We start from the raw sequence: 26,730 nt of genomic DNA on the forward strand, positions 1-26,730 counted from the left end.
ATCATTCAAAGTTGCTTTTATGTAAAAACTTATTGTTATTACTCTCTAGGCTCTGGATCAGCTCATATAAGTCTTCCCAGGATTTTCTGAAATTTTCTTTCTTACTTCTTACTGCTCAATTATGTTCTAATTCACCATGGATAGCTAGGTGGAAAGAGAATGGAAAAAGAATTCAGCCTGGAGTCAGGAAGACCTAAGTTCAAATCCAGTAGCAAATGTTCAATAGCAGGATAAGTCATTTAACCTCTGTGTTCCTCAGTTTACTCATTTATAAAAATGAAAGTAGGAATAGCACTCACTTCTCAGGGTTGTTGTGAGGATAAAATGTGAATATTTGTAAAATGCTTTGCAAACTTTATAGAGTTATATATAAATTCTAGCTGCTATTGGTAGTAATAGTAGTGGTATTGGTATTCATACATCACAATTTGTGCACCTATTTCCCAAATGTTAGACATTCACTTGTTTCAAGTTTTTTCCCTGCAACTAAAAGAGCTTTAATAGGTAATTTTGTAGATATTTTATAGATATTTTTGGTAGATATATTGTAGATAATTTCATATATGAGTCTTTCCTTTTTTATTCTTTGGGGACATCAGTCTAGCAAAAGCCTTGCTAGGTCTAAGAATATGCACAGTTCAACAAGTTTTAGTATAGTTCCAAAATACTTTCCAAAACAGCTAGATCAATTCCAAGTTCTACCAAGAGTCTTCTCTCACATCCCAATAACTTGAAAATGATAGTTGTCTTTAAGTTTTTGGAGAGTTTAAAATATTTAGAGTATTTATTTGTAGAAGAGGTATTGGAATTATTTTTTCCTGATCCCAGAGGACAGAAGTAGAAGCAATGAATAGTATAGAAGCTGCAGAGAGACAAGGAAAAACTTATAAATAAACCATACCAGATTTGGAATCATGGGACTTAGGTTAAAACTCTACTATATTATTTATTATTGTATGACTGACTTAAAGACAAGTAACAAACTCTTTGAGTTCAATTTTCTTGTTGTGACCTCAGTATCTTTCTCATACTGGATTAAAAATTCCCTAAATTCCTTTTCAACTCTATATCTTATGAAGTAGAATAATTTAAAAGGGGAATGAGTAGCCTTGAGAGGAAGTGTAAGTTTTCTCTCAGTAGCCTTTAAGAAAAGGCTTGCTGATTATTTTTGAAGAATGTTGTATGGAAGATTCTTATTCAGGTATGGGTTATGATGTTGTTTGCAACTCTGAAACTCTGATCACAAGACCTTTCCTCTTGAACCATATATTATAGTTGGTTTTGCAAATGTCCAAAGGCTTTAATACGTAACAGTAAGTATTATAAGTATCTGCATTTGTGTCTTATCCACCTACTTCACTATAAGCTCTATGATGGCAAAGATTAGGTGTACCTGAACTTTGTAATCTCCTCCAACATCTAACAAAGTAGAATGGTAGGTACTTATAGTTGTTGTATGAAAGACTACATTCATTAATTTATGAAACCAACATATAACTAATTACTTCCTATCCTCTAGTGAAAATCTTTATTTACCTTGATGACTGTTGAACCTATATGACAATACTATTTCACAAAATTAGGTAAAATGATTGTTTGGCAAATTAAAAAGAAAACAGGGATTTGTAATCAGAAAACTTTATTTAAGTTTCAATTTCGATATTATCAAGATTGTTCTCTGATGCTGTTTCTTTAAAAGAAAATAGGAATAAAGAAATTGTATTTAAATTGATTAATAAAATGAAGTTATTATGATCAAACACCCTTATTTTGTCAAGATTATCATCTAACAAAGAAAATGAATACTTATTTACCTTATCATATTTTCTTTTTTAGCCATTTACTTAGAATAATGGAATTATTTTCAAGTAAGATATATGATCCATAGTTGCTCAAAAAGAGAAAAAGCATGGCTCTAAACTATTTTGTAATAAAATCTATTTTGAAAGAAATTCTAATTATTATACTCAAATATACATACATATATACATGAACACACACACACACACACACACACACACACACACACACACAAAAGGCTGTAGAAAGGGAGCAGCTAATTCTTTTAAATCATTCAAAAGCAGCTCAATTGAAATATAAAATCCAAAATATGGGGTTTCTTCAAGTCCCAGCTATTCTCTCACTTTAAACAATATGTGGATTATTTGAAACTATGAACAAACTTTAGCAAAGTTGCAGGTTATAAAATAAACCCACATAAATCATCAGCATTTCAATAGATTATCAACAAAGCATAACAGAAAGATATTAAAAAGAAATTCCCTTTAAATTAACTGTAGACAACATAAAACCCAAGACAAACCCAGAAATCATAAGAATACAATTATAAATCACTTATCACATAAAGCCAGACCTAAACAAACTGGAAAAATGTCAACTGCTCTTGATTAGGCCAGTTAATATAAAAATGGCAATTCTACCTAAATTAAATTACTCATACTTAACAAACTAACTAAATATTATTTTACAGAGCTAGAATAAAAGGAACAAAATTTGTCTGGAGGAACAAAAGATGAATAATATCAAGGAAATTAACAAAAAAACACAAAGGAAGGTGGCTTAAAACAATATTATAAAGCAGCAGTTCAAAACTATCTAGTACTGGCTAAGAAACAGAAAAATGGAACAGTGGAATAGATTACATATAAAAGAAACAGCAGTAAATGACTAAGGCTTGATAAACCTAAAGACTCTAGTTTCTGGGATAAGAACTCACTATTTGACAAAAACTGCTGGGAAAACTGGAAAATAATACAGTAGAAGTTAGGAATACATAGACATCTCATACCCTATACTAAGATAAAGTAGAAATGGGTACAGGATTTAGACATAAAGGGTGATACCATAAGCCAATTAGAAGAACAAGGAATAGTCTATCTGTCAGATCTTTGGAATGGGGAGAAGTTTATGACCAAAGAAAAGGTAGGTAATCCAGCTAGGTAATTATTAACTGTCTGAGGCTGGATTGGAATCCAGGTACTCCAGACTCCCAAGGCAGGTGCTTTATCCACTACTCCACCTAGCCGCCCCTCCTTTTATCTTTCTAATAACAAATATGAATCTCCTCATTCTGGAAAGGGAAGATTATCAAATTCTGTGGAGGTCTTGAACTGGGAGGGGACACTACTCCTAATGGAATTTCTGATAGCAAACCCTCACACATGATGCGAAGGCCATCCACTCCCTTGAGGGACAAGCTCAGAAGCAGCTTTATCCTGCTTGAGAGTAGAATTGTATAAATATCATCCCCCAAAACTCCCTTTTTGGGTCTGGTTTTCTAGCCAGTCCTGTGCAAACAAGCATATTCCAAAAACTTAGAGAAATCTAATAACTGCATATGTAAACCTAATTTTATTTGTTCTTTCTTGAGACCAAACCCTGGAGGCTAATGTTTGTCCCTTATTAGGACAAACTCTGGCAGTTAATACATATTACTTTAATTCTTTATTAAGGCCAAACTCATGGAACTTGTGTTGGCTTTAGATTTCAATTATAAAACAAATGTCTTAGAATTTTCCTCCTATTTGACTGTATTTTTCTCTTACCCACTGGGAGATTTTTCCCTTTAATTTTTTTTTTTTTTTTTTTTTTTAGTTTTTGCAAGGCAAATGGGGTTAAGTGGCTTGCCCAAGGCCACACAGCTAGGTAATTATTAAGTGTCTGAGACTGGATTTGAACCCAGGTACTCCTGACTCCAAGGCCTGTGCTTTATCCACGCCACCTAGACGCCCCGCCCTTTAATTTTTATATTCTGTGTTGCCACTCATTACCTAGCTATCAGCTGGGAAAAGTGAGTGGCAAGGTGGATAAATCCATTTTTTTACTCAAAGATCCCAAAACTGATGCAGGAATACAAATGCTACACTCAAAGTCAGAATAATTCGTACTGGGCAAAACATTTAACACTATCATAGCTAAAAAAGATGATCCATATATTTGTAGAAAGAAATATTTCTAACCAATATATGTTGTCATGGAGCAAAATCTACTTATCAAGAGAGAGAGAGAGTGCAAAAACATTTATTAGAAAGCAAATAAAATATTAAGTATGAAAAATGCTAAAAAAAGGATGGGAAAGGTCTTGAGGAGAAAGGTTAGAAGAAGAAAAAAAGGAAAAATCAAAGAAAATAAATTCCAGGTATGGGGAGAATTAATAAGAATCAAATTGTTTAATTATAATTGCCCTAATAAATCATTTACCTTATTCTCAGTTCCCACATCAAGGGTGACAGGCAGACAGTCTTGAGGATTCATCCCTCCACAGGCAGTATACAATGCCAGTTTGCCAACAGGAATGCCCATTCCATAGGAGCCAAGATCGCCCAACCCAAGTATCCGTTCTCCATCAGTCACCACAACAGCCTGGAGAGAAAAAGAAATCTATTGCTATATATAACTATTTGAAAAGCTTAACACATATATATTAGGGAACACACATATAAGAAACCTCTGGTGACTAGAAAGACCTATAATATAATAACCCTGATTATCATAATTAAAAAAAGAACAGAGAATCAATGTGAAGAGCTCTAAGAAAAAAATGATGGATCAACTTCAAGGAGATGGAAATAGAGAAAGGGAAAGAGAAAGAGGAAGGATAATTAGGAACAATAGTGAAAAAATAGGAGACTCAACTTAGGAAGCAAAAATAAAATTCAGACTCAACTCTGGGAAACTTGATTTTTTTTTTTACAAGGCAATGCGTTTAAGTGACTTGCCCAAGGTCACACAGCTGGGTAATTATTAAGAGTCTGAGGCCACATTTGAACTCAGGACCTTCTGACTCCAGGGCTGGTGGCCCTATTCACTGTACCACCTAGCTGCCCCTTAACTCTGGGAATCTTTAGCTGTTTATCTAGTAAACAAAAACTTAGACTAGCCTCAGCTACTGTGATTTCAAGTATCCCCACTCCCTCATAAAGGATCGGGGCAAATTAGATCATGAAGGGTAAAAACAACCTGAATTAAGTGAGTTTTCTTGCTCACATTGCAGGCTTTGCTCATAATCAGACTTTGTTTCTCATGTGATCCCATCACCCCCCCCCCCTTTTTCTCCCAAATGTACAAAACCCTTTTTATAATTTTTTCTTGTGGACATGCATGTACTCAGATACGATGTCCTATGTTTATCACTCACTTTATCTTGACTACACCCAATATCTCTATGAACTAATCATCAAGACAGTCTTTCAGACTTCCACTTTTAAGCCACTTGTAGGATGACATGAGTAGCACCAGCTTTAACTCTGTGACAATGTCTTCCTGCCATTCACAGGACTGGACTGCTTCAGTTAGTATACTCCCTAGAGTTGGATCTCATCTGACAATAGGACAATGTCAGCTTGTCATTCATAGGATTACACTATTCTGCTAGTAGCATAATAGCCAGATATCACATGCTGGTGATTGCCTGGCACTGGTGGTGTTCCTGGTTCTTCTCCAATACAGAAGGAAGAGAAATCAAGGAAAGTCTGAGAAGAAAGGCTGTACTGATGATTAGTCCATCAAGAGACAGGTTTGGATATATCAGGTCACACATGGTGTTGGCCAAGGTGCCTTGCAGATACAGGAGGAAGTGAAACCAAGAGGCTCTGGCAGCAGCCAGATTGTCTCCAATAGTCCTATTATTTCAGGTCATGGGATGGAATGGAACAGTTATGGTAAAGGCAAATGAGAAAGCTGCCTTGCATAACACACCTGCCACTATACTAAACATAACTCTGCAACTCATGCTGCCAATCTCCTGGTTGGTCGATGTGGGCCTCTTCAATACTGAAGGACTTGACAAAATGTGCCTCATTCTCCACTTGAGAGTTTGATTATTTCCAGACTTTATTACCACTATGTTCATAATATTGGCTATTTCTTTCCAATTCATTTTGCCACCATTCTCCACTTTATAGGTCCCATCATATTCATGTTTATGATTGGGTACATTTTTCCAATACCATATTTTTATTATAATATTTCTCTCTCTTTGACTCCTCCCCTATCGAACTCCTTTTTATAAATAATAGAAGAAAGATGGGAGGAAAAATCAACAGTATTAGTCAACTGATCTTATATCTTCTTTTCTCTTCATCCAGCTAAAACCCCATGGCTGAGTTCTACCCTTTCTTTCTCTTCTTTTAATTAAAGAATTATTTTTCTGTGTCTTTTAAGAGCAGAATTAGGTGAGATCAACTTTAATCAGAACAATTTAGCAATTGAAAAGTATGCTTTGATAAAGGATCAATTGTAAAAATAACACAAATTGCATCAAGATGCTCCTTAAAGCTATCACCATTGCTTTGAAGGTCTGTAACTTTTTTTACTGTGATGTTTAGTTCTTCCCTCCCCTCTGCCCGAGGGAGACCCCTGCCCCATCCTGAGTTTCCTTCCTTCATCTCTCCTCCCCATCTTTCCACCCCTACCCCCACCTGAACCAGCTAAGTAGCACACTGACCTTGGAATCAGGAGGACCTGAGTTCAAATTTTATTTCAGACATTTTACCCTTATTAGCTGTGACTGCCTCACATTCAGAGCCATTTCCAGTCATCTTGATCCATATTTGGCCAGTGTACCCACATGTGGCTCCAAAGGAGAAAGTGAGATTGGTGACTTAGTACAGCACCCCACTCCCCCAAAATCAATTCATGTTCTTGTCATGGCATCACCTCCCTTGATGTCATGGTCTCCTTCAAGAATGAAGGACAAACATCATCATCCCTTCTGCCCCATACTGAGTTCCCCCTGCCTCTTCCTGAGTTGCTCCTATCCCCATCCAGGGTTGGGATTCCATACCCTTTTTTGACTGGACAACCTGAAGGTGATGCTTCAGAACCTGCCTTCTGATGGTCAAAGCTATAAAAAGCCAACCTTAGAGCTCCATTTTTTTTGGGGGGGGATTGGTTCTCTAGCTAGATTCCTTTCCCTGCCTCAGCCCACTTTATGCCTGTATAATCTAAGACTTAGAGAAATATCAATAAATGTGCTTGTTAACCCAATTCAGTTTGCCCTTTCTTAAGGCCAAAATTCTAGTAATGTTTGTCCCTGAATAGGATAAACTGGGAAAGTTAACATGATTATTTTCAACAGGTCAAAACTCAGTGAGGATCCCTCCTCATTTTGGAGTTCACTTTCACAAGAATTGTGTCATGACTCAGATTTAGAGAATGGAGGTGATCAGACCCTTGTCTTTGACAAGCTGTGGGGGGCGGCTAAGTGGCGCAATGGATAGAGCACTGGCCCTGGAGTCAGGAGTCCCTGAGTTCAAATCTGACCTGACACACTTAATAATGACCTAGCTGTGTGGCCTTGGGCAAGCCACTTAACCCCACTGCCTTGCAAAAAAAAATAAAATAAAATAGACAAGCTGTGATGGGTACCACCAGATTTTTATCTAGAATCACAGCTTTGAAAAGGAGGTGCTTATTTGTCCCTCATTTTCTTGCTCCAACCTTGAACCAATGGCTGTTTTAGCCAGGTCTCTAGGCTTGCTCTGAGAACCAGAGACATCATTTTTGCATAGGTTCTTTGCTGGGGACTGAAGAACACATGTTTTTGCAAAGGTTCTTCTCTTGGGAGAGATAACCCCCTAACCACCCCCCCCCCAAAAAAAGGACATGGGTCTAAAATCAATTTTTTTTTAAATTTAAGGCATCAGGGGTTAAGTGACTTGCCCAAGGTCACACACCTAGGCAATTATTAAGTGTTTGAGGCTGGGTTTGAACGTAGGTCCTCCTGACTGCAGGACCAGTGCTCTATCCACTGTACATCTAGTTGTCCATCTAAAATCAATTTTACCAGCACTTTTACAAATAAAAGATGATCCTAAATTATAACTCCTGTTGGATTTTTATTTACCAGTCTTAATTTGGTTTGATCTCATAGGAATTAAAACTACAGACATCTAATTTATAATCTCTGGTTTGTTGAAGTTTTTGATTTTCCTTTTTTTCCTCCACTCCCTTGCTCTTCTGACCACCTCCCTTCCTGCCCCCTCCCACTCTCGCAAGTCCAGACAGGATAAAGGAGATGTGAGTATAATCTAATTTGGAAAAACGATTAATTAGGCAGTCAGGTTAATGGATTTCAGTTAGGCTGTCCAACCTTACTTTTAAAAGTTTTTATTGAAACAATAAACATCTATTTTGATTTGCCATTTTAGTGAGAGCACTGCAGTAGCTCGGCTTCATTTACTAAGAAAAACCACAGGCAGGCTGCATTCTGGATAGCCTTGGGTTTCTGGATAGCCAGAAACTCCACCAATATGTTTCAATAGGAAATTAAGCCACAGCATGTAAATCAGTAAAAAATTTTAATGGATTTTTTTTCCCCAGAGGACTTGTCTCACAAACTTCTTCCTCTATTGGGACTTGGAATAGAAAGTACAAATTTCAATATTCTTTTGGAAAAATGAGACATTTGGAGCTCTTTGATCTAGAGAACACTTAAATTTTGTGACATGCAGATTAATGAAGAGAATCTTCTGGGTTTGTGAAGTTAAGTTTCTAGTAGGATCAATATCTTTAACAATAGTGCATGCAAAACAAAACAAAACAATAGTGCATGCAGTCTCGGCTAAGGCTCATCACATACATCATTTCTCATAGTACAATACTATTCCATTATGTTAATAAATCATAATTTGTTTATTCATTCCCCATTTGAAGGACATCAATATTTTCTCTTAAATTCTTTGCCATTACAAAAAAATACTGCTATAAATATTTTGGCATTTATGCAGACTTTCTTATTGATGGGTTCCTTAGAGAACTCAAATAATGAAGTTTCTGATTTAAAGAGTTTAGACATTTTAGTAATTTTATTTACTTAATTCCAAACTGCTTTTCAAAAAAAGAGTTGTACTATTTTATAGCTCCAACAAAAACATGCCTATCATCCCACAACCTCTTCAACAATTGTTTGTCATTATCTTTAACTAAATTATTGATTTAGTAAGGGAAATAAATAAATTTTGTAAGTAAATAAGTAAATTTAGTCATTATGTTTAAATTACTGATTTACTAAGTAAATAAGTAAATAAATTACTGATTGTTTCTATGATTTGTTTTTTGATTTACTTACTTTTAGGATTAAATTATTTTCAAATTTTTAATTTTTGTTTCAGTCCCTTTACTGAATGTTACTTTTATTGCATTATGGTCACAGAAAGATGCCTGTTTTTCTCCATTTGTTTGAGAAGTATTTATGCCCTAATACATGGTCATTTTTTGAAGGTGACTTACATGCTGAGAAACAGGTATATTTGCTTGTATTCCCATTCAGTATTTTCCACAGGGTTATCAATCTTACTTTTCTAAAATTCTATTCAGGTTTTTCATTTCTTTTTTGTTGTTATTTAGATTTATCTAGGTCTGAGAAGTGACTTCAAGTTCACCATTTCGTTATCTATTTATTTCCTATAACTCATTTAACTTTCATGCTATGACCTTTGGTGCATATATGTTTAACAATGATATTAATCTGAGGTTTATGGAGCCTTTCAGCCAAATGTGGTTTCCCTGTTTATCTTTTAAATAGGTCTAGTTTTTGGGGGGTTTTTTAGGTTTTTGCAAGGCAAATGGGGTTAAGTGGCTTGCCCAAGGCCACACAGCTAGGTAATTATTAAGTGTCTGAGACCGGATTTGAACCCAGGTACTCCTGACTCCAGGGCCGGTGCTTTATCTACTATGCCACCTAGCTGCCCCTAGGTCTAGTTTTGCTGTAGCTTCATCTGAAACCATGATTGTTATGCTTGTCTTTTTAACTTCAGCTTTGGCATAAGAGATTCTGCTCTAACCCCTTATTTTAGACTTTCTGTCTAAAGATCCATTTTCTACTTGAAGAATTAGAATCACCTTTGATAAGTAAGTTTTTCCCAGCTGCAAGCCTATATATTTTGCCTTTTGGAATATTATATTTCAAATCATTAACAGTGGCAACTGCAAAACCATGTGTGATTCTGACCATGGTTCCTTGTTATTCTTATTCTTTCTAGCTGTTTGGAATATTTTTCTTTACTCTGAGAGCTCTGGATTTTGACTACAACATTCCTTGGAATTTTCATTTAGGAGTTTCTTTCCAAAGGTAACCAGTATTCTTTTAATTTCTACTTTGCTCTCTCTTATAGATATATGGGTAGTATTCTTTCATGATTTCTTTATGATGTCTAAGAGGAATTCTGGTGGGAAATTATGCTCAAACTACATTTTCTTTAAGACTTGCTTGTAGAAATTTTCTTTTTTAAAAAACATTTGCGGGGTGGCTAGGTGGCACAGTGCCCTGGAGTCAGAAGTACCTTGCAAAAAACCTAAAAAAAATTATTTATTTAAGGCAATGGGGTTAAGTGACTTGCCCAAGGTCACACAGCTAGGTCATTAAGTGTATGAACTGGATTTGAACTCAGGTCCTCCTGACTCTAGGGCTGGTGCTCTATCCACTGTGCCACCTAGCTGCCCCTTGCTTGTAGATATATTTTCATGTCATTCTCTTCTTCTAGGTCTATGTCAAACTACTATATCACCATAATAGCTATTTATACTTGAATTTTTTTTTATACTTACTTGTTCTTCCATCTACTACTTATGAGGGGAATCTATGATCTAAATTTCTGTCCTCTTACATTGGTCTCCTGTTTTCACAGCTTAGGTCAAAGGACCTGAAGGCTTTCAGTGTTCTCAGAGTGATGTGATCCTAGGAGAAGTTCTTGATCTGAGCTCTACAAATTCCTGAATCCAGCTTTGGGTCTATGAGTTCATTTCTAATTACATCTCTAAGTAGATTGCTGCTATATTCAGCCACTATTAGTCAACTGGGAAGCTCTGTAGAATAAGAGCAAATGAAATGCAGGCTCCCTTTTGGTTTGGGACCCCTGATGAGAAAATTCTAATGCATTCAAAAGTTTTGAGCCAATAGTTAGAACTGAGTCTCAACTCCACACCTGGGCTAAGAGTCACAGATCCTCTATTTGCTCCTAAACTTGATCCTGTCTAAAGCCCTGCTAGAGACCACTCCTCTCCACTGAAGAATAGGTAGGGTGTGCAGAAATGACCTTTCCTTTTCTGTGCAGGAGATGAAAGGTGTGCCCTGGACACTGGAAAGTAGACAAGTGTAGCAGACAGTGGAAGTCTGGCAGTTCATGGAGATGCGGAGATTGTGCTGATATGGATGGAAGCTCTGCAGTCATATGGAAGCTAAATCCTCACCTCAGACATTCTTGCTTATCTCTCTATTCCATTCAAAAACTGCCTTTGCCTAATATACCTAACCTTTCTATACCTTTTCCTCCCTTGATATACATCCTCTCAAATTCCCATTTCCATTTGATGCCTTCGATGAATAATTTCCCTGCCCTGGAACAATCCAATAAGTTTTTATTAAGCACCTACCATATACAAGACACTATGCTAGATGTGGAGACTAAAAAGACAAAATGAAAAATAGCTCCTGTCCTCACTGAGTTTACATTCTACTATGAAATAGAAAATGTAAATGAAGACAATATCCTACCTTGACAGTTTCTGCAGGCCATGACTTAAGCAATGTAGCAATATGACCACGATCATGGATACTGATAAAGAGACCTCTGTTTAAAAAAAAAAAACAACATAGGGGATAGTTTTCATATGAACGGGAAAAAAATTTGAGAATGCTAGTCACATTTTAATAAAACATTATATACTTCTAATATCCTTTAAACATTCATTAATTCATCTAGGTAGGTACTCCCCTCTAAATGATGTGGACTACTGTAAATAAAATAACAAAAAATCATAACCTAGTATGAACTAAATTAGTCTGGTCCTAAGGAAGCAGACAAATATTATGTTTCAATGGTAGAAACTGAAAGAGTTTACACTCCACACACATAACTTCTTTTTTAAGATACGAAGAGTATCTCCATACTACTTAAGTCATCAGTGTAGAGATTTTTCTTAACAATTTAAACCAGATAAGGAATTTGTTTTCACAGTATCTCTAGAGTTTGACTCATTAAATTTAATGAATTATGCAATGAAGTTTTTCAATTGCTAAACCTAAAATAATCAGAGAAACATTTGTAAAAAATCATATATTTTTAATGAATACAAATATTTGTTAGTACATGTGAAGTTCATTTGCTTGCTTGACCAACAATGAAGCAGTGACCAAATAAACATGACATAATCTGTTATAAAGTCTATATTGAAAGATGCAATGTGACATTGGAGAGGAAGCCTCAGAATTAGGACCTGGATTCAAATCCAACCACTGATATCAGTAGAATAACTCTAAGTCAAGTTATTTTGGTCAACTAGAAGGTATAGAATATAGAGCTTGGAACTGAAGAGTCAGAAAGACCAAAATTCAAATCTGATCTCAGACATTTATCACCTATGAAAACTAGGTCACAATGTTAAGCCTCAGTTTTCTCAACAAACAGAGGATTATAATAGCACAACTCCCAGGATTACTTTGAAGATAAAATGAGGTAATATTCATAAAATGCTTTTCAAGCTTAAAGCATTATATAAAAGTTAGTCATGATGAAGATAATGATGATGATTTTTTACTTTGAGTAACCTAAAACTTTAATTCTTTAGAGACTGCATTATTAAATGCTTCAAAGTCATATAGCATCACTGAAGGTGATCAATTTTAAGCAGATGGGTGTTTATTTCAGGAAAAGGCCAAGAAGAGAATCTTTAAAATATCATTGTGTTGGGGCGGCTAGGTGGCGCAATGGATAGAGTACCGGCCCTGGAGCAGGAGTACCTGAGTTCAAATCCGACCTCAGACACTTAATAATTACCTAGCTGTGTGGCCTTCAGCAAGCCACTTAACCCCATTGCCTTGCAAAAACCTAAAAAAAAAAAGTATCATTGTATTAAAAATATTTTTATGGTATTAATAGGCACAGGGTGGCAATTATTATTATTATTATTATTATTATTATTATATTCCCTTCACCTTTCAAGTGTGAGTAAGAAGATAATGGCAAACAATAAAATATTTGTAAAAGTCCACCCTTGGGGCATGTGTATATTATTGTCATAAATATTTTTGAGGTACTTTAGTGATTTCTGGGCTCTTTTTGTCTCATCAATTTACAACAATTAAAAGTTCTCAAGGAATGCTGATATTTGGTGTCATTCATTTCTAATATTAACAACTTGCTTAAATATATGTGTTAAGGTGAAATTGCTTTCATTATGCATCATGTCTTATTTAAAATATTTTTTTTCTATTTGGGTACTGAGTTTTATATTTTGTGTAACAAGTTAATGGTATGACTATAACCAATAGCTGATTCCAAAATGATTCCCATGTAAGCAACTATCACTCTCCTATTTGGCAAGTTATAATCAATATCTTTTATGCAATGCTATTTGTTACTCACTTTGGCCAATGCCTCCACAATCTCTTCTCAAAGAAAACATTCATGATATAAAGGCATGTAACTTTTGTGTTAATGTACATAAAGTTTTAGTCTCTTTCATTTATTATTCCTCAACCATACTTTTTTTTACTTTATTAAAGATTTTGAGAGTTTTGAGTTTTACAATTTTTCTTCCAATCTTACTCCCCCCCCCCCCCACAGAAAGCAATCTGTCAGTCTTTGTTTCCCTGTTGTATATTGATCCAAATTGAGTGTGATGAGAGAGAGAAATCACATCCTTAAGGAAGAAACAAAAAGTATAAGAGATAACAAGATCAGACAATAAGATATCTGGGTTTTTTTCCTAAATTAAAGGGAATAGTCCTTGAAATTTGTTCAAACGCCACGGCTCTTTATCTGGATACAGATGGTATTCTCCACTGCAGATAGCCCAAAATTGGCCCTGGTTGTTGCAATGATGGAATGAACAAGTCTGTCAAAGTTGAACATAACCTCCATGTTGCTGAAAGGGTATACAGTGTTTTTCTGGTTCTGCTCATCTCACTCAGCATCAGTTCATGCAAATCCCTCCAGGCTTCCCTGAAATCCCATCCCTCCTGGTTTCTAATAGAACAATAGTTCAACCATGCTTTCTAAAAATTATTTATCATCTCCCCTTTTGCACTGAAATCACTCAGTATTAAATTATATGTCATCTTAATTTGGAAGATCTTATTAAATTATTCAAAGATTTTCCCCTTGTCTTAAATGAATAGTTTTCATTTCTGTAACAGAGAATAAATTCACGATGGTCTTTTTTGTAAAAATTTGTTACTGGCATTGCAATAAAGGTGTCCCCATTTTCTCCTCCACTTAACCTGAGAACAGGAAGGATCAGTACGATACTGGCGTGACTGGAAATGACATGTTGAACTACCTTGGGACAGGAAGGGCCTACCATTGGAAGATACCTGGCCCAAGGTGTAAGACCATTCCCCAAGCACCACCCCCATGCCTAACCTACCACAGAAGAATATTTAACAGGAAATGCCACCTCTTTGCTTTTTTTTTCCTTCTCCTTTGACTCTAGCAGGATGGGTTTTGCTCACATTCTTTCTCAAGCCTTGTGGAGCACTAATGGGCCTCCCCCATGCCATGTGGTCAAACTAAGCTAAGTCTCATGGCTGTTTTAACCTGTATATTTGTAATAATTTACTATAATAAATCTTGAGCAGTTTTAACAGAAAGCATGAAAATCTTTTGCTTTTCAGTAGTCCCCAAATTCCTATGCTTATCTAGTGACATCAAAAATCCCAGTGGCAACACTATTATTGTCCCCAGTTAATAGATGAGAAAATTGAGGCAAACAGAGTTAAGTGACTTTCTCAGGGTCACAAGCTATTAAGTGTCTGAGATTGAATTTGAACTCAGATGTTTCTGGTTCCAGGCTTGGCACTCTGGTCCAACATCCATTCCTTACAATTAAAGTATTCCAAAGTTGGACTAAAACAGATTTCCCACTACTTGAGTCTTTTATATAAAGGTATTCCTCTTCAGGTACAGGTTCATGATTTCTGAGGCCCTTTCAAATTCTAAGATACTTTGAATCTCCCATCCAGTATTAGAATATTCAAGTTCTATTATCAATTATTTTACTCAATGGAAGTTGGGCAAGTTAAACTCATTCATCAAATGACATACGTGTGTGTGTGTGTGTGTGTGTGTGTGTGTGTGTGTGTGTGTGTATGAAAATTGAAAAGGATAAAAAACTGGTGGAAATAAAGTAGTAATAACTGAAAGTACAATTTATTATATATTTCTTTCTTTGATAATTTGAAGATGGTTATTGGAGGTAGCTGAAATGAAATGAAACTTTAATTTGAAGATTGGCAGCTTTAGTTTCTCTATAGTTCAAGTTAGCTTGAAGCCTTTTGTCATAAAGAACCTTCCAATTTCAGTATGACACACTGAGATTAAATCCATTCAACTCTTTTGGATTTTTTTTTTATTGTTAAGAAGAATGATCTCAAAAAATACTTTCAACCTTTGGTTGACCACTGAAAATTTTTAGCATGAGACATTTCCAAAAGTTCAACTTATTTGCTGATTTAACAGACTCAACATGGAGAAGATATCTGGTTGATGAGCAAACACCACTGTGCCTTATTTAATGGTTTGTTTGTTTTTTGGCCATTTTTGTGAGTTGAACACTTAGATGTTAATATTTTCTTCCTTAGGGCAGTAAAAAGAAGTCCCCTTTAATTAGTTGTTTTTAGAAGCACAGGAAAAAAAAACCCCCTAAAGATAGACTTCAAATGTCTTTTTCAAAATAAACAAGAGTCTGATTATTTACATGAAACTCTTAATAGCATGTGAATTCAATTTCTCCAGAAACCCATATGGGCTTAATAATTGGACAAGAAGTGTTGGAAAAAAATTCACTGTGGAATTTCCTGTGATATAAAGACAAAAAATCATTTTCTAAATGTAAGCTGTTTTTCTGTATATACTGTATTTAATGGTTAATTGGAAGGGTTCATAAACTATCACCATCCTACCTCTTCTGTCACTGAAAAGAAGATGCCATAAATAAGTCATTAACACACACACACACACACACACACACACACACACACACACACACACACACTTGGACTCTGGTTAATAATGAAATATAGTCCACATCAACTGACAGTATTATCAACAATTTCAAAAGGACAACAATGAAAATTACAAATGACTTGTCTTGTTAGGTTTTCATGGACCTAAGATGATCTTAATATATACATATATATGTGTGTGTGTGTGTATATTCATATATATATATATATATATGATATATACACACACACACACATATATAAAATGAAGCATAAATCTGTATAAACTTTCTAAAAATCTCGTCATTTGGGACAGGTTCAAATAGTCTGAAAGGAAATTTTCACTGGAACAACTTATTTCTGTAGGTATCTTGGAAGAATGTGACAAGTCGAAAAATCAGAACAACATAATGCAAAAAGTATTATAAGAAAACTTTTGTATACAGAAAAGGAAATATTAATCCAAAGAACTCATAGGACAGTTCCAAGGAGAAAAGGGATAGATCCCTGAGATTTCAAAATCCAAGATGCATAATGATTAAATTTAACAATCATATTGAGAAATAACAAATTCCATAAGAACCAGAAGAAAGGCCTTCAATTTTAAAGGGAAGAAAACATGAACACAATACTATTCTACACCCATCAGGAAATGGTGGAGGATATAGAATACTGTTTCCAAAGAACAAGAATCTCAAGATGTAGCTCAAAGTCATCTACCCTGCATATCTGTGTCTAACCATATATGAAAACAATTTACTCAGTAGAAGTATTTGAAATATTTTTAGAAAGAAACTAGGCTGGAAAAGTAGGTTGGAGAAGTTGTGAAAACTATTGTATCCTGATATAAACTTTCATACTATAGATGGTGGAGAGTTACTAAGGTTCTGAGCAGGGAAGTAATGTAATTAGGCATATTAATTTAGGAGATCACTTTGACAGGAGTAGGAAGGAAAGGGAAAAACCTAAAAGGAAGGAAAACCTGTTGTGGGAAGTTGTTAGAGTAGTTCAATGAAGAAGTAATTAAGGCCTCACCTATATAAGAATAGAAAATAAAGAGAAACATAAAATGGCTATAGCAGAGGTCAAATGGACAAAACGAAGTATTTGCAATTTTTGAAGTGAGAGAGTGGGAAGAGTAAATCATGCACTTTGGGGTTTGCAGACTCAGGGTACCTCCCCACCCCAAAGTGATTTATGGATTCTTTTGATTAATATCTGTTTTCTGTATACAGAAGTTCTGGGGAGTTTTCTTGTATTGTTTCTTGCATCATGTTACAGATTTTTAATCCTTAAATTGTCTTAAGAACATTGTTTTTCTTGGATAGAAAACATGTTATCTTTTAATGTTTTTGCTTTTTGTTTCTCTTTTTCCTTTAATTCCTTGTATTTGAAGTGAAGAACATTTGCCTTCCCAATCAAATGTCCTTTCTTTTTCTTCAGTAGGGTTAGAAATCTTGGATTCAAATTTATTTCTACCAACTATTTCTACTGTGATCATTAATTCTGCTCCCAGGATTCTTATTCTCTTTTAAAACATTCAGAAAATATGTTGATGGTTCCCTCCAGTCAAAAACTACAAGATCCTGTTTTTTTAGGTGCTGCATCAAGTTCCTTAACTTTCCTTTATTATTCAAATATACCTGCACTTTATTACATCTGGTGGCTTTTCCTATCTTAATGTCTTCCTGGTAGGGTTATCTGCTTAAGCTCAAATTCTTTTAAGTGTTTTTTCCCCTTGAGGTCTTTGGCAATTTCAGTCTCCCTATCTCCCTCCCCAGCCCTTATTTTCCACTACTCCTTTCTCTTTGATAACAGTTTCCCTTTAGGCTGGATCTCAAAATATTTCAGGTTCCTCTCATGCTGAACAATTCACAATCTACCTGTGGCTAAGTGTAGTATCATACAGCCCCCCCCACCCCATATCCTGCCCCACTCTGAATTCCAAAGCTAGAATCATTTGATTAACATTCTATTTAACCAGGTCTGGAGTCATTTGTGATTAAAAAAAAAAGCTTATTTTGTGAGAGAGTTTTTGAGACTAAGACCTACATGTTTCACTAAGGCCAAGATTCATCTCAAGTGTTATTTGTAGCTAGCTTGGGAAAGACATCACAACTTGGAATTCAATGAAATAGCCAAAAGTATCTCAGCTCAAGAATGATTAATACTTTCTGGCACTGAACTGGTTAAGAAATAGACATAAATGTGCATCTTGTCATGACATGGAAAACTTAAGCAGGAAAGCTAGTTATTAATGAAAATTTTTAAATGAATAGGATTATTTTTTCTCTATTTCTGAAATTTTCAATTGTTAAAAAAAGCAAATCATGACCCCCCCATCTTATTCTATGCATTTATCAAACTGATTAAGACCATTTAAAATATGTTCATTTTGTTTAAAAGCATGGTTGAAACTTTCTCATAATCTTTTAAACTTCATGAAGAGATGTTCTCAAAATAAATGTATAATGGTAAAAGATAATATTTTTATTTTTCTATATTGCATACCTCTCAATGTGAATAATGCTTAATAGGCAAATTTTAGGTATCAAGAGAAGAGATTCTTTTTTGTCTAGCATAGTTTATATGTAATACTATTTGAAAGGAAAAGGAAGATTTAGATAACTTTTTGAAATTTTCATTTTTCAAATTTAAATTTCTTAATAGGAATATATTATTTGCTATATTAAAAGAAGTATAATCTTCTTGCACTCAAGTGCTTTTTCTTGAGGCATAAAAGTATCCCTGGCTCTTCAAAGTCTATGTCAGTACAATGCCATCAGGAAAGGATTGAAATATGTGAGTACCAATGAACTGTAGTCTATTATCTGAAGTTCTACCTAACTCATTTGAAAATTCTTTTATTTGCCTCTACAATTCAGAAATGTTGTCTACTTAAGTACACATAAGAGTTGATCTACATTGTGGGAAGAATATATACATCAGTGAAATAATAAATTTCTGAGGTATTAAAGTAAATATTTATACTGTATATGACAGTTACTCTTTTTAGGAATTATTTGCATCTCTTCTGGGAGAAACTTGGACCTGTAAACTGGGTTGGGGAGCTTCTACATTCCTTGCAGTAAAATAAATCTAATATATAAAGTAAATTAATGACCCTAGATAGGTGAAAGGGTGAATCCACTGATTTACATTTTTTGAATCATCATGCTTCCCTCTTATAATTGGATGTTAACTATATTGATATTTGAAATACAAAAAAAAAAAGACCACAGGTATTTCATAAAGTATAAGTTCACTTAAGAGTTAACTAAAGTTTTAGACATATAGAGTCTGAGCTGCCTCTGGGATATTCAATCTGAAGTGTCCAATAAGTGATGCAGGATAGGAACTTGGGAAGAACAGGGAATAAATATATATAGATCTGTGAATTATTGGTATTTTGATGATAATCAATTCCATGGGAGCTGATTGAGGACACTGAGAACAAATAGGGACAAATGGAGCTAGGAGAAATGTATGATAAGCTAGTAAAAAAGACTTGAGGAGAAGTCAGCTGGTTAGGAGTAGAATCAGTTTAGAGTAGTGTCCCAAAATCCATAAAGGAGAGAAGTATATGTAGAGAAAAGATAAGGATTAACAAAAACCTATTAATTTAGCATTAAGGAGAACACTAGTAAAACTTTGGAGAGCAGTTTCAGTTCATAATGAAGTCATAAGACAGGTTGCAAAGTTCTGCAAGTGGAAGCAGTAAGTAAAGACAGCTTGAAGTAGGAATTTAGGGAAGGGAAGACATATAGAACAACCATTTGAGGAGACAGATTTTATTAAAGACACTTGAACATCTATGAAAGCAGTAAACAAAGGACTAGCAGATAAGTAGAAATTTAATATTGAAGAGAATGAATAAATGAAGCATTTATTAAGTAATTATTATGTGTGGAGCATTGTCTTAAGTGCTGAAGATACAAATGGCAAAAAGACTATCACCTAAGTGGATAGCTGAAGGCAGAATCTGCTAGAGAAGCTAAAAGGAAGTGGTATCAAGAGTACAGAGGGTTTGGCTGTAGCAAGGAAAATGGATTTCTCATTTTCTAGGGGAGAGAAGGAAAGAGATATATTGTAAAAAAATTTGGGGATGAAAAGAAATGGGAAGTGTAAATTTATAGCAAACTGTCCTCAATTCTCAAATTCTCTTTAAGGTGATGAGTTTAATGTGTTACTTTTAGTTTTGGAGTGCAAAGAGTCTAGGCTAGGGCAAAGCCTGCTAGAAATGAAGTCAGTAAGTCAGATATCTTTCTGAACTCAAATCTGGCCTCAGACACTGCCTACATGTATGACCTTGGGCAAGTCACTTGACCCTGTTTGCTTTCATTTCTATGTCTGTAAAATGAGCTGGAGAAGGAAAATGACAAACTCTCCCTTATCTTTGCCAAAAAAAAAAACCCTCAACTGAGATCATGAAGAGTTGGACATGAATGAACAAGTTAAGAGTCTAGTTCATGGCACCTGAGTGACAGGGGTCATCAATCCCATTCTACTTCAATAACTGCACTGAACCAATACACTACTCCATTCTGCTCTTCAAATTAAGAAAGCTTTGCTGGGTCTGGTGCAACCATAAAAACAAACCTCCTTTTGGAAAGTACACCCCTCTTCCTCCCAAGAAAAGAACTATTAGTGATTTTTTAGTAAAATACACTTGTAAAATAATTTTTTGGTGGCATATTTATTCCTGAGGGACATCTCCCTTCTCACCCCGCACCTCACCTGTATATGATTCCTTGATGAGATTAAGAGGTCTAGACTATCTGCTAAGAGACTGCTCCCTAATTAAGGTTATGGATAATTAAAAGGGCTAAAGACTATAAAACAAAGATCAAGCAATGAGAATAATAAATTTTACTTCTCTTCTCACAAATTAAAATATCAAGAAGCCTCAAACAGATATTAAGAAGTAGGGAATGGGGGTGGCTAGGTGGCATAGTGGATAAAGCACTGGCCCTGGAGTCAGGAGTACCTGGGTTCAAATCCGGTCTCAGACACTTAATAATCACCTAGCTGTGTGGCCTTGGGCAAGCCACTTAACCCCATTTGCCTTGCAAAAACCTTAAAAAAAAGTAGGGAATGGAGAAAACACATCTGAAGAAAATATAAAAAGACAAATAGAATAGGACATTAGAAGGTGTTATCTTACTCTATGGATGCTTGCACTTTGCTTTCATGTGTGACTAAATAGGCCCTGGGGAATCAGCATAAGAACATATAGGAAGTCACAGATCATTATTATCAAATGCAAAAAAGCATGTATCCTTAAGCATACTAAATAAAAGTAAAGCCAAGAACATCAAAGTGTAAGAATTGCATAATTTCTGGGTGGTAAAAAGTGACTGAACCAAATATAAAGTGAGGACAAGGACCATCATGTTTTTGTTCTTTTTTGTCTCATCTTTGGTAAGTATTCAGTTAATGCTTTTTGTCAATGTTGTTGATGATAATAATGCAGGCACAAGGGAATAGCATGATTTTATTCTAAATACAAAACAATACTCCCATATATAACTATTTGTGCCCAGAATGCTTTGAATTTGAATACTTGAACAATTTTCTTGATTCAAATAAAATGATATTAGAACACATCATTAACTCTGTCAATAGTATTTATAAAAGATAAATGATGGAGAATCATTGTATTTCAAGATGAAGCAAAAAAACTTCTATCTAAGCAATTGCTGTCAGCAAATTTCTCCCTCTGAAGTTAATTCATGATCATTCTGGCAAGAGAATACTCTTATTATTCCCTTCCGAATAAATGAGAAGTATACCATCATTATAAAAACCCTCTCCTAAACAGAGATAACATAATCATTGACAAGAACAGTACCTCTATTTTCCAACTAAATTAAATGTTAATAATAACATCATGAATTTTACCACGACTACTGATTATCATTTTTGAGACATTTCACAGCAAAACAAATGAATTATTTGCAAAGTACCTTAAGTATACTGACAAGGCTGTTGAATTTAAAATACTACACAATAATCACTACATTAGTGAATAAACAAAATTTTTTTAAAAGAAAGTATGCTACTATATTTCATGCAAATAAATCTGAATAGGTGCTCTAGATGAGGAAAAGGCATATTTTACATAGAGATACCAGTTATTTTATTAATAAGCAATTTTGATATCCTTTGTTATTTATGTAATATATGAATTATGGTAGTATTCCTAGTCAACATATAAATTATATTTTCAAAAAATCCTAACATTGAAGTGATCGCTTTCTCCCATCATTCTTATCACCTTCAACCTCATCACACACACACACACACACACACACACACACACACACACGCAAAATACAACACAGTCACAGTTCCAGTCTGGACTGGAAAAAATGACAATGGCCATGAAGTTCAAGCTCTAGTTGCACAAGAATTTCCTTTACAACTTTTACTCTACTTGAAGACTTTTTAGGGAGAATTTCCCAAGGCATTTTTGACCCTCTAATTGTTGGGAAGCTTTTCCTCATATAAAGCCTAAATCTGTCTCTGCATTTTCTACCGGTTTCTTTTAGTTCTATTCTCTGAGTCCAAAGAGAATAATTCTAATCTTGCTTTAAAATGGCAGCCCTTCCAATGCTTGATGATACTCAGTTTCCCTTACTCTTTTCTAGCTCCACCTTGTATTAACTGAAATTGCTTGTAATCTCAAATTGTGATCTAAGCTTTTAAAGAGAATACTTACACTAATCAGATCACAGATATATTGAAGGACCAAAATATATGAATCTATCAGAGTTGGTCACAGATTGGATGTCTAATTACAAAGAAATAGCCTTCTTTCTTTACAAGGTCAACTCCTCTATATTTATATATACTTATTCTTTCTTGCTTTCTCTATTCGATCTCTTCCTCCCTCCTTCCTCCCTCCTTCCTTCCTTCCTTTCCTTCTTTCTTTCCAGTCTTTCTACATTTCAAACTGGATCCCTCAGAAACATTTCATATTCAACTCATTCAAATGATATTCATGAACTTTTCTCCAAAACCCTTCTGTCTTTCAAACTTTCTGTTGAAGATATCATTATCATTCCACTATTCCAGTTTTATAATCTCAGGATTATCCTGGACTCTTTATTCTTCCTCACCTTGAATATTCAATCAGTTTCTACCTCCAAAATATTTCTCAAGTACAACCTTTTATCTCTATTCACACAACTATCACCTTAGTTCAAACTCAAGTGACCTCTTGACTGGATTATTACAACAGTATCCTAATTAATCTTTCTATCAAGTATCTCACCACTGAAGTTCATTCTTCATTCTGGTACTTTTTAAAGCACTCTTCTGATTATACCACTCTCCCATTCAATCAACTTCATTGGCTCTCTAAGCTTTTGGATAAAATATAAACTCCTCCATTTAGCTTTTAAAGACTTTCACAACCTTATCCTAACAAATCCACCTCTCCTTCCTACAGTCTGAAATCCAGCCTAAATGGCCTTCTTACTGGTTCTTAAGCATTCCTCCCTCACCTCATTTTCATAGAATCCTTCTTTTTCTTTTGAAATAAAGCTCCCTTCCAAATCACCTTATACATAACTGTATCACATTATTTATATATTTTCTTTAATATATGTGTGTGTGTGTGTGTGTGTGTGTGTGTGTGTATGGGGTATTTTTCACCCCATGAGTGTAAGCTCGTTAAGAACAGATATTTTATTTATTACGTGTGCATGTCCAGCTTTTGGTGTAATACCACATAATAGGAACTTAATGAGTGTTTTTAAAGACTGATGGATACAATGATTGAATAACCCTGGGTAATTAATTAGAAGAAGAGTAGGGCAATCAAATTAGAAGGCAAGGTAGGTTTGGGAGGAAGGTTTGATTTTAGTTGTAGTGGAGGTGCCCAGCTGGTTTTGGAAATTTAAGCCTGGAGCTCTGGGGCATAGTTAGTTGGTCATGAATATCTAAATTTTAGAATCATCTGTATAGGACTGCTAATTAAATTTACTGTGAGTGGAAAAGACTGTCAAGTGAAACAATGCAGAAAGAAAAGGGAAGTAAGGAAAAAGTCTTGGAGATGCTCAAGTATTTGCATCAGAAAGGGGAGTAGGAAGAAGGAAACCATGGAAGGCAACTGAGAAGTAATGATGAGAGGAAAATAGAGTAACAGAGAAGAATAACAAAATTTTTTATTTTAAATGCCCTTCCTTCTGTTTATAACAAAACTTATTTTTAATTCTGACAGTAATCTCTTTCCATAACTACATGATTAAACAACCAAAACTTGAAGTCTCAAGTTTTATTTCCCTCTCAAGTGGTAGGGAAAAACCCCAGAGAGCCAAATAATTACAGGTACAAGTATATTTTACCCTAAAAGGGAAAACTACAATTTACATCAGTTGCCCCCAAAGCTAATAATTTTCCCTTTTCACAAATTAGCAGAAGAACAAAAAGATACATGGAGAGACTTGGTCTCTTGCCATAGAGAGGAGTCCAAACAAATTCTTTTGAGAAGAGACCACCATTAAGCAGTTTTCCAAGATTGTTCCCTTCTTCCCTGGGAAAGTGCAAAAAGTTCAGGCTATACCAATAAAAAAATTTACTTTATTTTCTTAAGTTTTTTTCAAGCTTGCACAAATTTTTTGTGCACATTCCTAAAAGTTTTTCATCAGTAATTTTTAAAGTTCATCTCAAGAATTATGTCAGATAACTAGTAATAGTAACAAAATCAGTATTTTCATTCTAAAATAGCTCTGCTAACAAAGCCAAAAACAATGAATATTTTTAAAATCACAAGTTTCATGTCAATGATATAAACTTCAGTTGGTTCTCATGTTTCATTTGAGTTCTGACCATTTTTTGTGTTTTGCTTTCCTAATATGTTATTGTTAATTCATGAATCAAATGTTTCTTGGAAATTGTCTTAAGTTTGGAGAAACAATTATGTCTGATTTTTTCCAAGAGCTGACAGATGAAACATTCAACTTTCCTGTTTTAAAATAATGAAAAGTTCATTTGTTATGTTATATTAAGTCATTCATTCTTTGATATAAATGTTACTGTAAGCAGCTGAAAAATTAAGTAAAACATTTTTAAAAGTGCCATTAATAGGAGGTATTCAATTGAACTGGAATTAGGTATACAAAAAAAGTATAACAATAATGTGAAATCCAAGAAATAAAACTTACTGAATTTTAAATGAAACATTTAAATCAATAGTATAACACTCAAGTAAAAATATTTTCCTGCTGGGTATACAAGGACTTTGAAAACCACAAATCAATATTATCAATGTTGTAATATATTTTCTTATTTATTAAACTTTCCCAATTACATTTTAATCCATTTCAGGTTGCACTCCTGAGTATGCTGGATGCTTGTGGTCCAAGGGCAACAAGTTTGACATAAATTGATATAAATTGTAAAAGGTCATGTCTTTTAATTCTTAAGCTATTACTGCTATGAAAATAAGGGTTTATTTTCATTTCAGTGTTGATAATAGCAAAAGTCTCTTTGTAATGATCATAGGTTCATAGATCTAGATTTAAGAGGCCTTCAAGTCCCACTCCTCATTTTACAGATAGGAAGACAGAGGCACAGAGAGATTAAATGACCTACTCAGGGTCACAAAGTTGGCAAGGGGCTGAAATAATACCTAGAATCAGATCTTCCTATTCAAGGTCCAGTGTATGATTCACAAAGATCCTTCTGTATGACAAAGTGAATATAGTCACTTAACATGAAACCTACACTATAAGACAAAGCTCTGCAATGTGAAAATTTATTTTGGAAAGTTATTCCCAGGTATCATTTTAGGAAGAGGAATGGTAACTCCTACCTGGATCATAGTTTTCCAGGTGGGCACACCCTAGAAAAATGAGTATTTCTTTTAAATGTATAGTACAAATCACAGAACATTAGAAAGATTACTAGATTTGGAATTAGAGGAATCCCAGCTCTGCCACTTAAAACTTGTGGGATGGTGCTTATGTCTATTAACCTCTCAGCCTCATTTTCCTTACCTGTAAAACAGGAGGTTGAACAAGATGATCTCTAAGGTTCCTTTTGGCTCTAAATCTATGATTCTATTATCATATCCTATGATCATATTCTATTTTAAGTACCAATTAAACATTCCTGTTGAAAAATTTTCAAATAGTTGAAGACATATAACAAACCAGGGCTATCCAAAAACGCAGCCTGTATTGTGATTTTATGTGGCTCCCTTTGAGTTTACTTTGAGTAGCCAAACTACTGCAGAGCTTTCACTAAAATGGCAAATCAAAATATAGTCTATTGTTTCAATAAAACTTTTAAATGTAAGGTTGGACAACCCTGCAATAAGCCAAGTAGACTTTATCTTCCAAACTTCTAACTCTCAGATATAGATTTAGATATCAAGTTAATAATTCCAGGGCACATAGAACTATGTGATTTACCCCAGGGAACACAGTAAACATCAGAGGTATGATTTGAATGCTGGTCTTCCATATTTGATACACAATACTGTACTGGGTGACTTCTTGTCAAAATAACAGAATAGGGGCAGCTAGATGGTGCAGTAGATAGAGCACCGACCCTGGAGTCAGGAGTACCTGAGTTTAAATTCAGCCTCAGACACTTAATAATTACCTAGCTGTGTGGTCTTGAGCAAGCCACTTAACCCCACTGCCTTGCAAAAACCTAAAACAACAACAAAAAAGATAACAGAATATATGAGAACAATCCAAACATATATGTGCTTCCAGTAAAGACCAAAAATATCACATATAATAATGACTGAG

The 26,730-nt window shown here is 34.7% G+C and overlaps 1 protein-coding gene across 4 annotated transcripts in view; it reads right to left on the reverse strand.

Annotated features, from left to right (window-relative positions):
• Positions 1-26,730, reverse strand: part of ME1 (malic enzyme 1) — a 271,839-nt gene that overhangs the window by 132,208 nt on the left and 112,901 nt on the right. For all 4 annotated transcript variants that reach the window (XM_074187083.1, XM_074187082.1, XM_074187084.1 and 1 more), the window contains 2 exons: positions 11,516-11,591; positions 4,222-4,383 (listed from right to left, as the gene is read on the reverse strand). In XM_074187083.1, the coding sequence (XP_074043184.1) occupies positions 4,222-4,383; positions 11,516-11,591 (238 nt within the window). The remainder of the gene's footprint in view (positions 1-4,221; positions 4,384-11,515; positions 11,592-26,730) is intronic.

This window comes from Macrotis lagotis, chromosome 5 (assembly GCF_037893015.1).
Source record: "Macrotis lagotis isolate mMagLag1 chromosome 5, bilby.v1.9.chrom.fasta, whole genome shotgun sequence".
Classification (NCBI taxonomy): domain Eukaryota; kingdom Metazoa; phylum Chordata; class Mammalia; order Peramelemorphia; family Peramelidae; genus Macrotis; species Macrotis lagotis.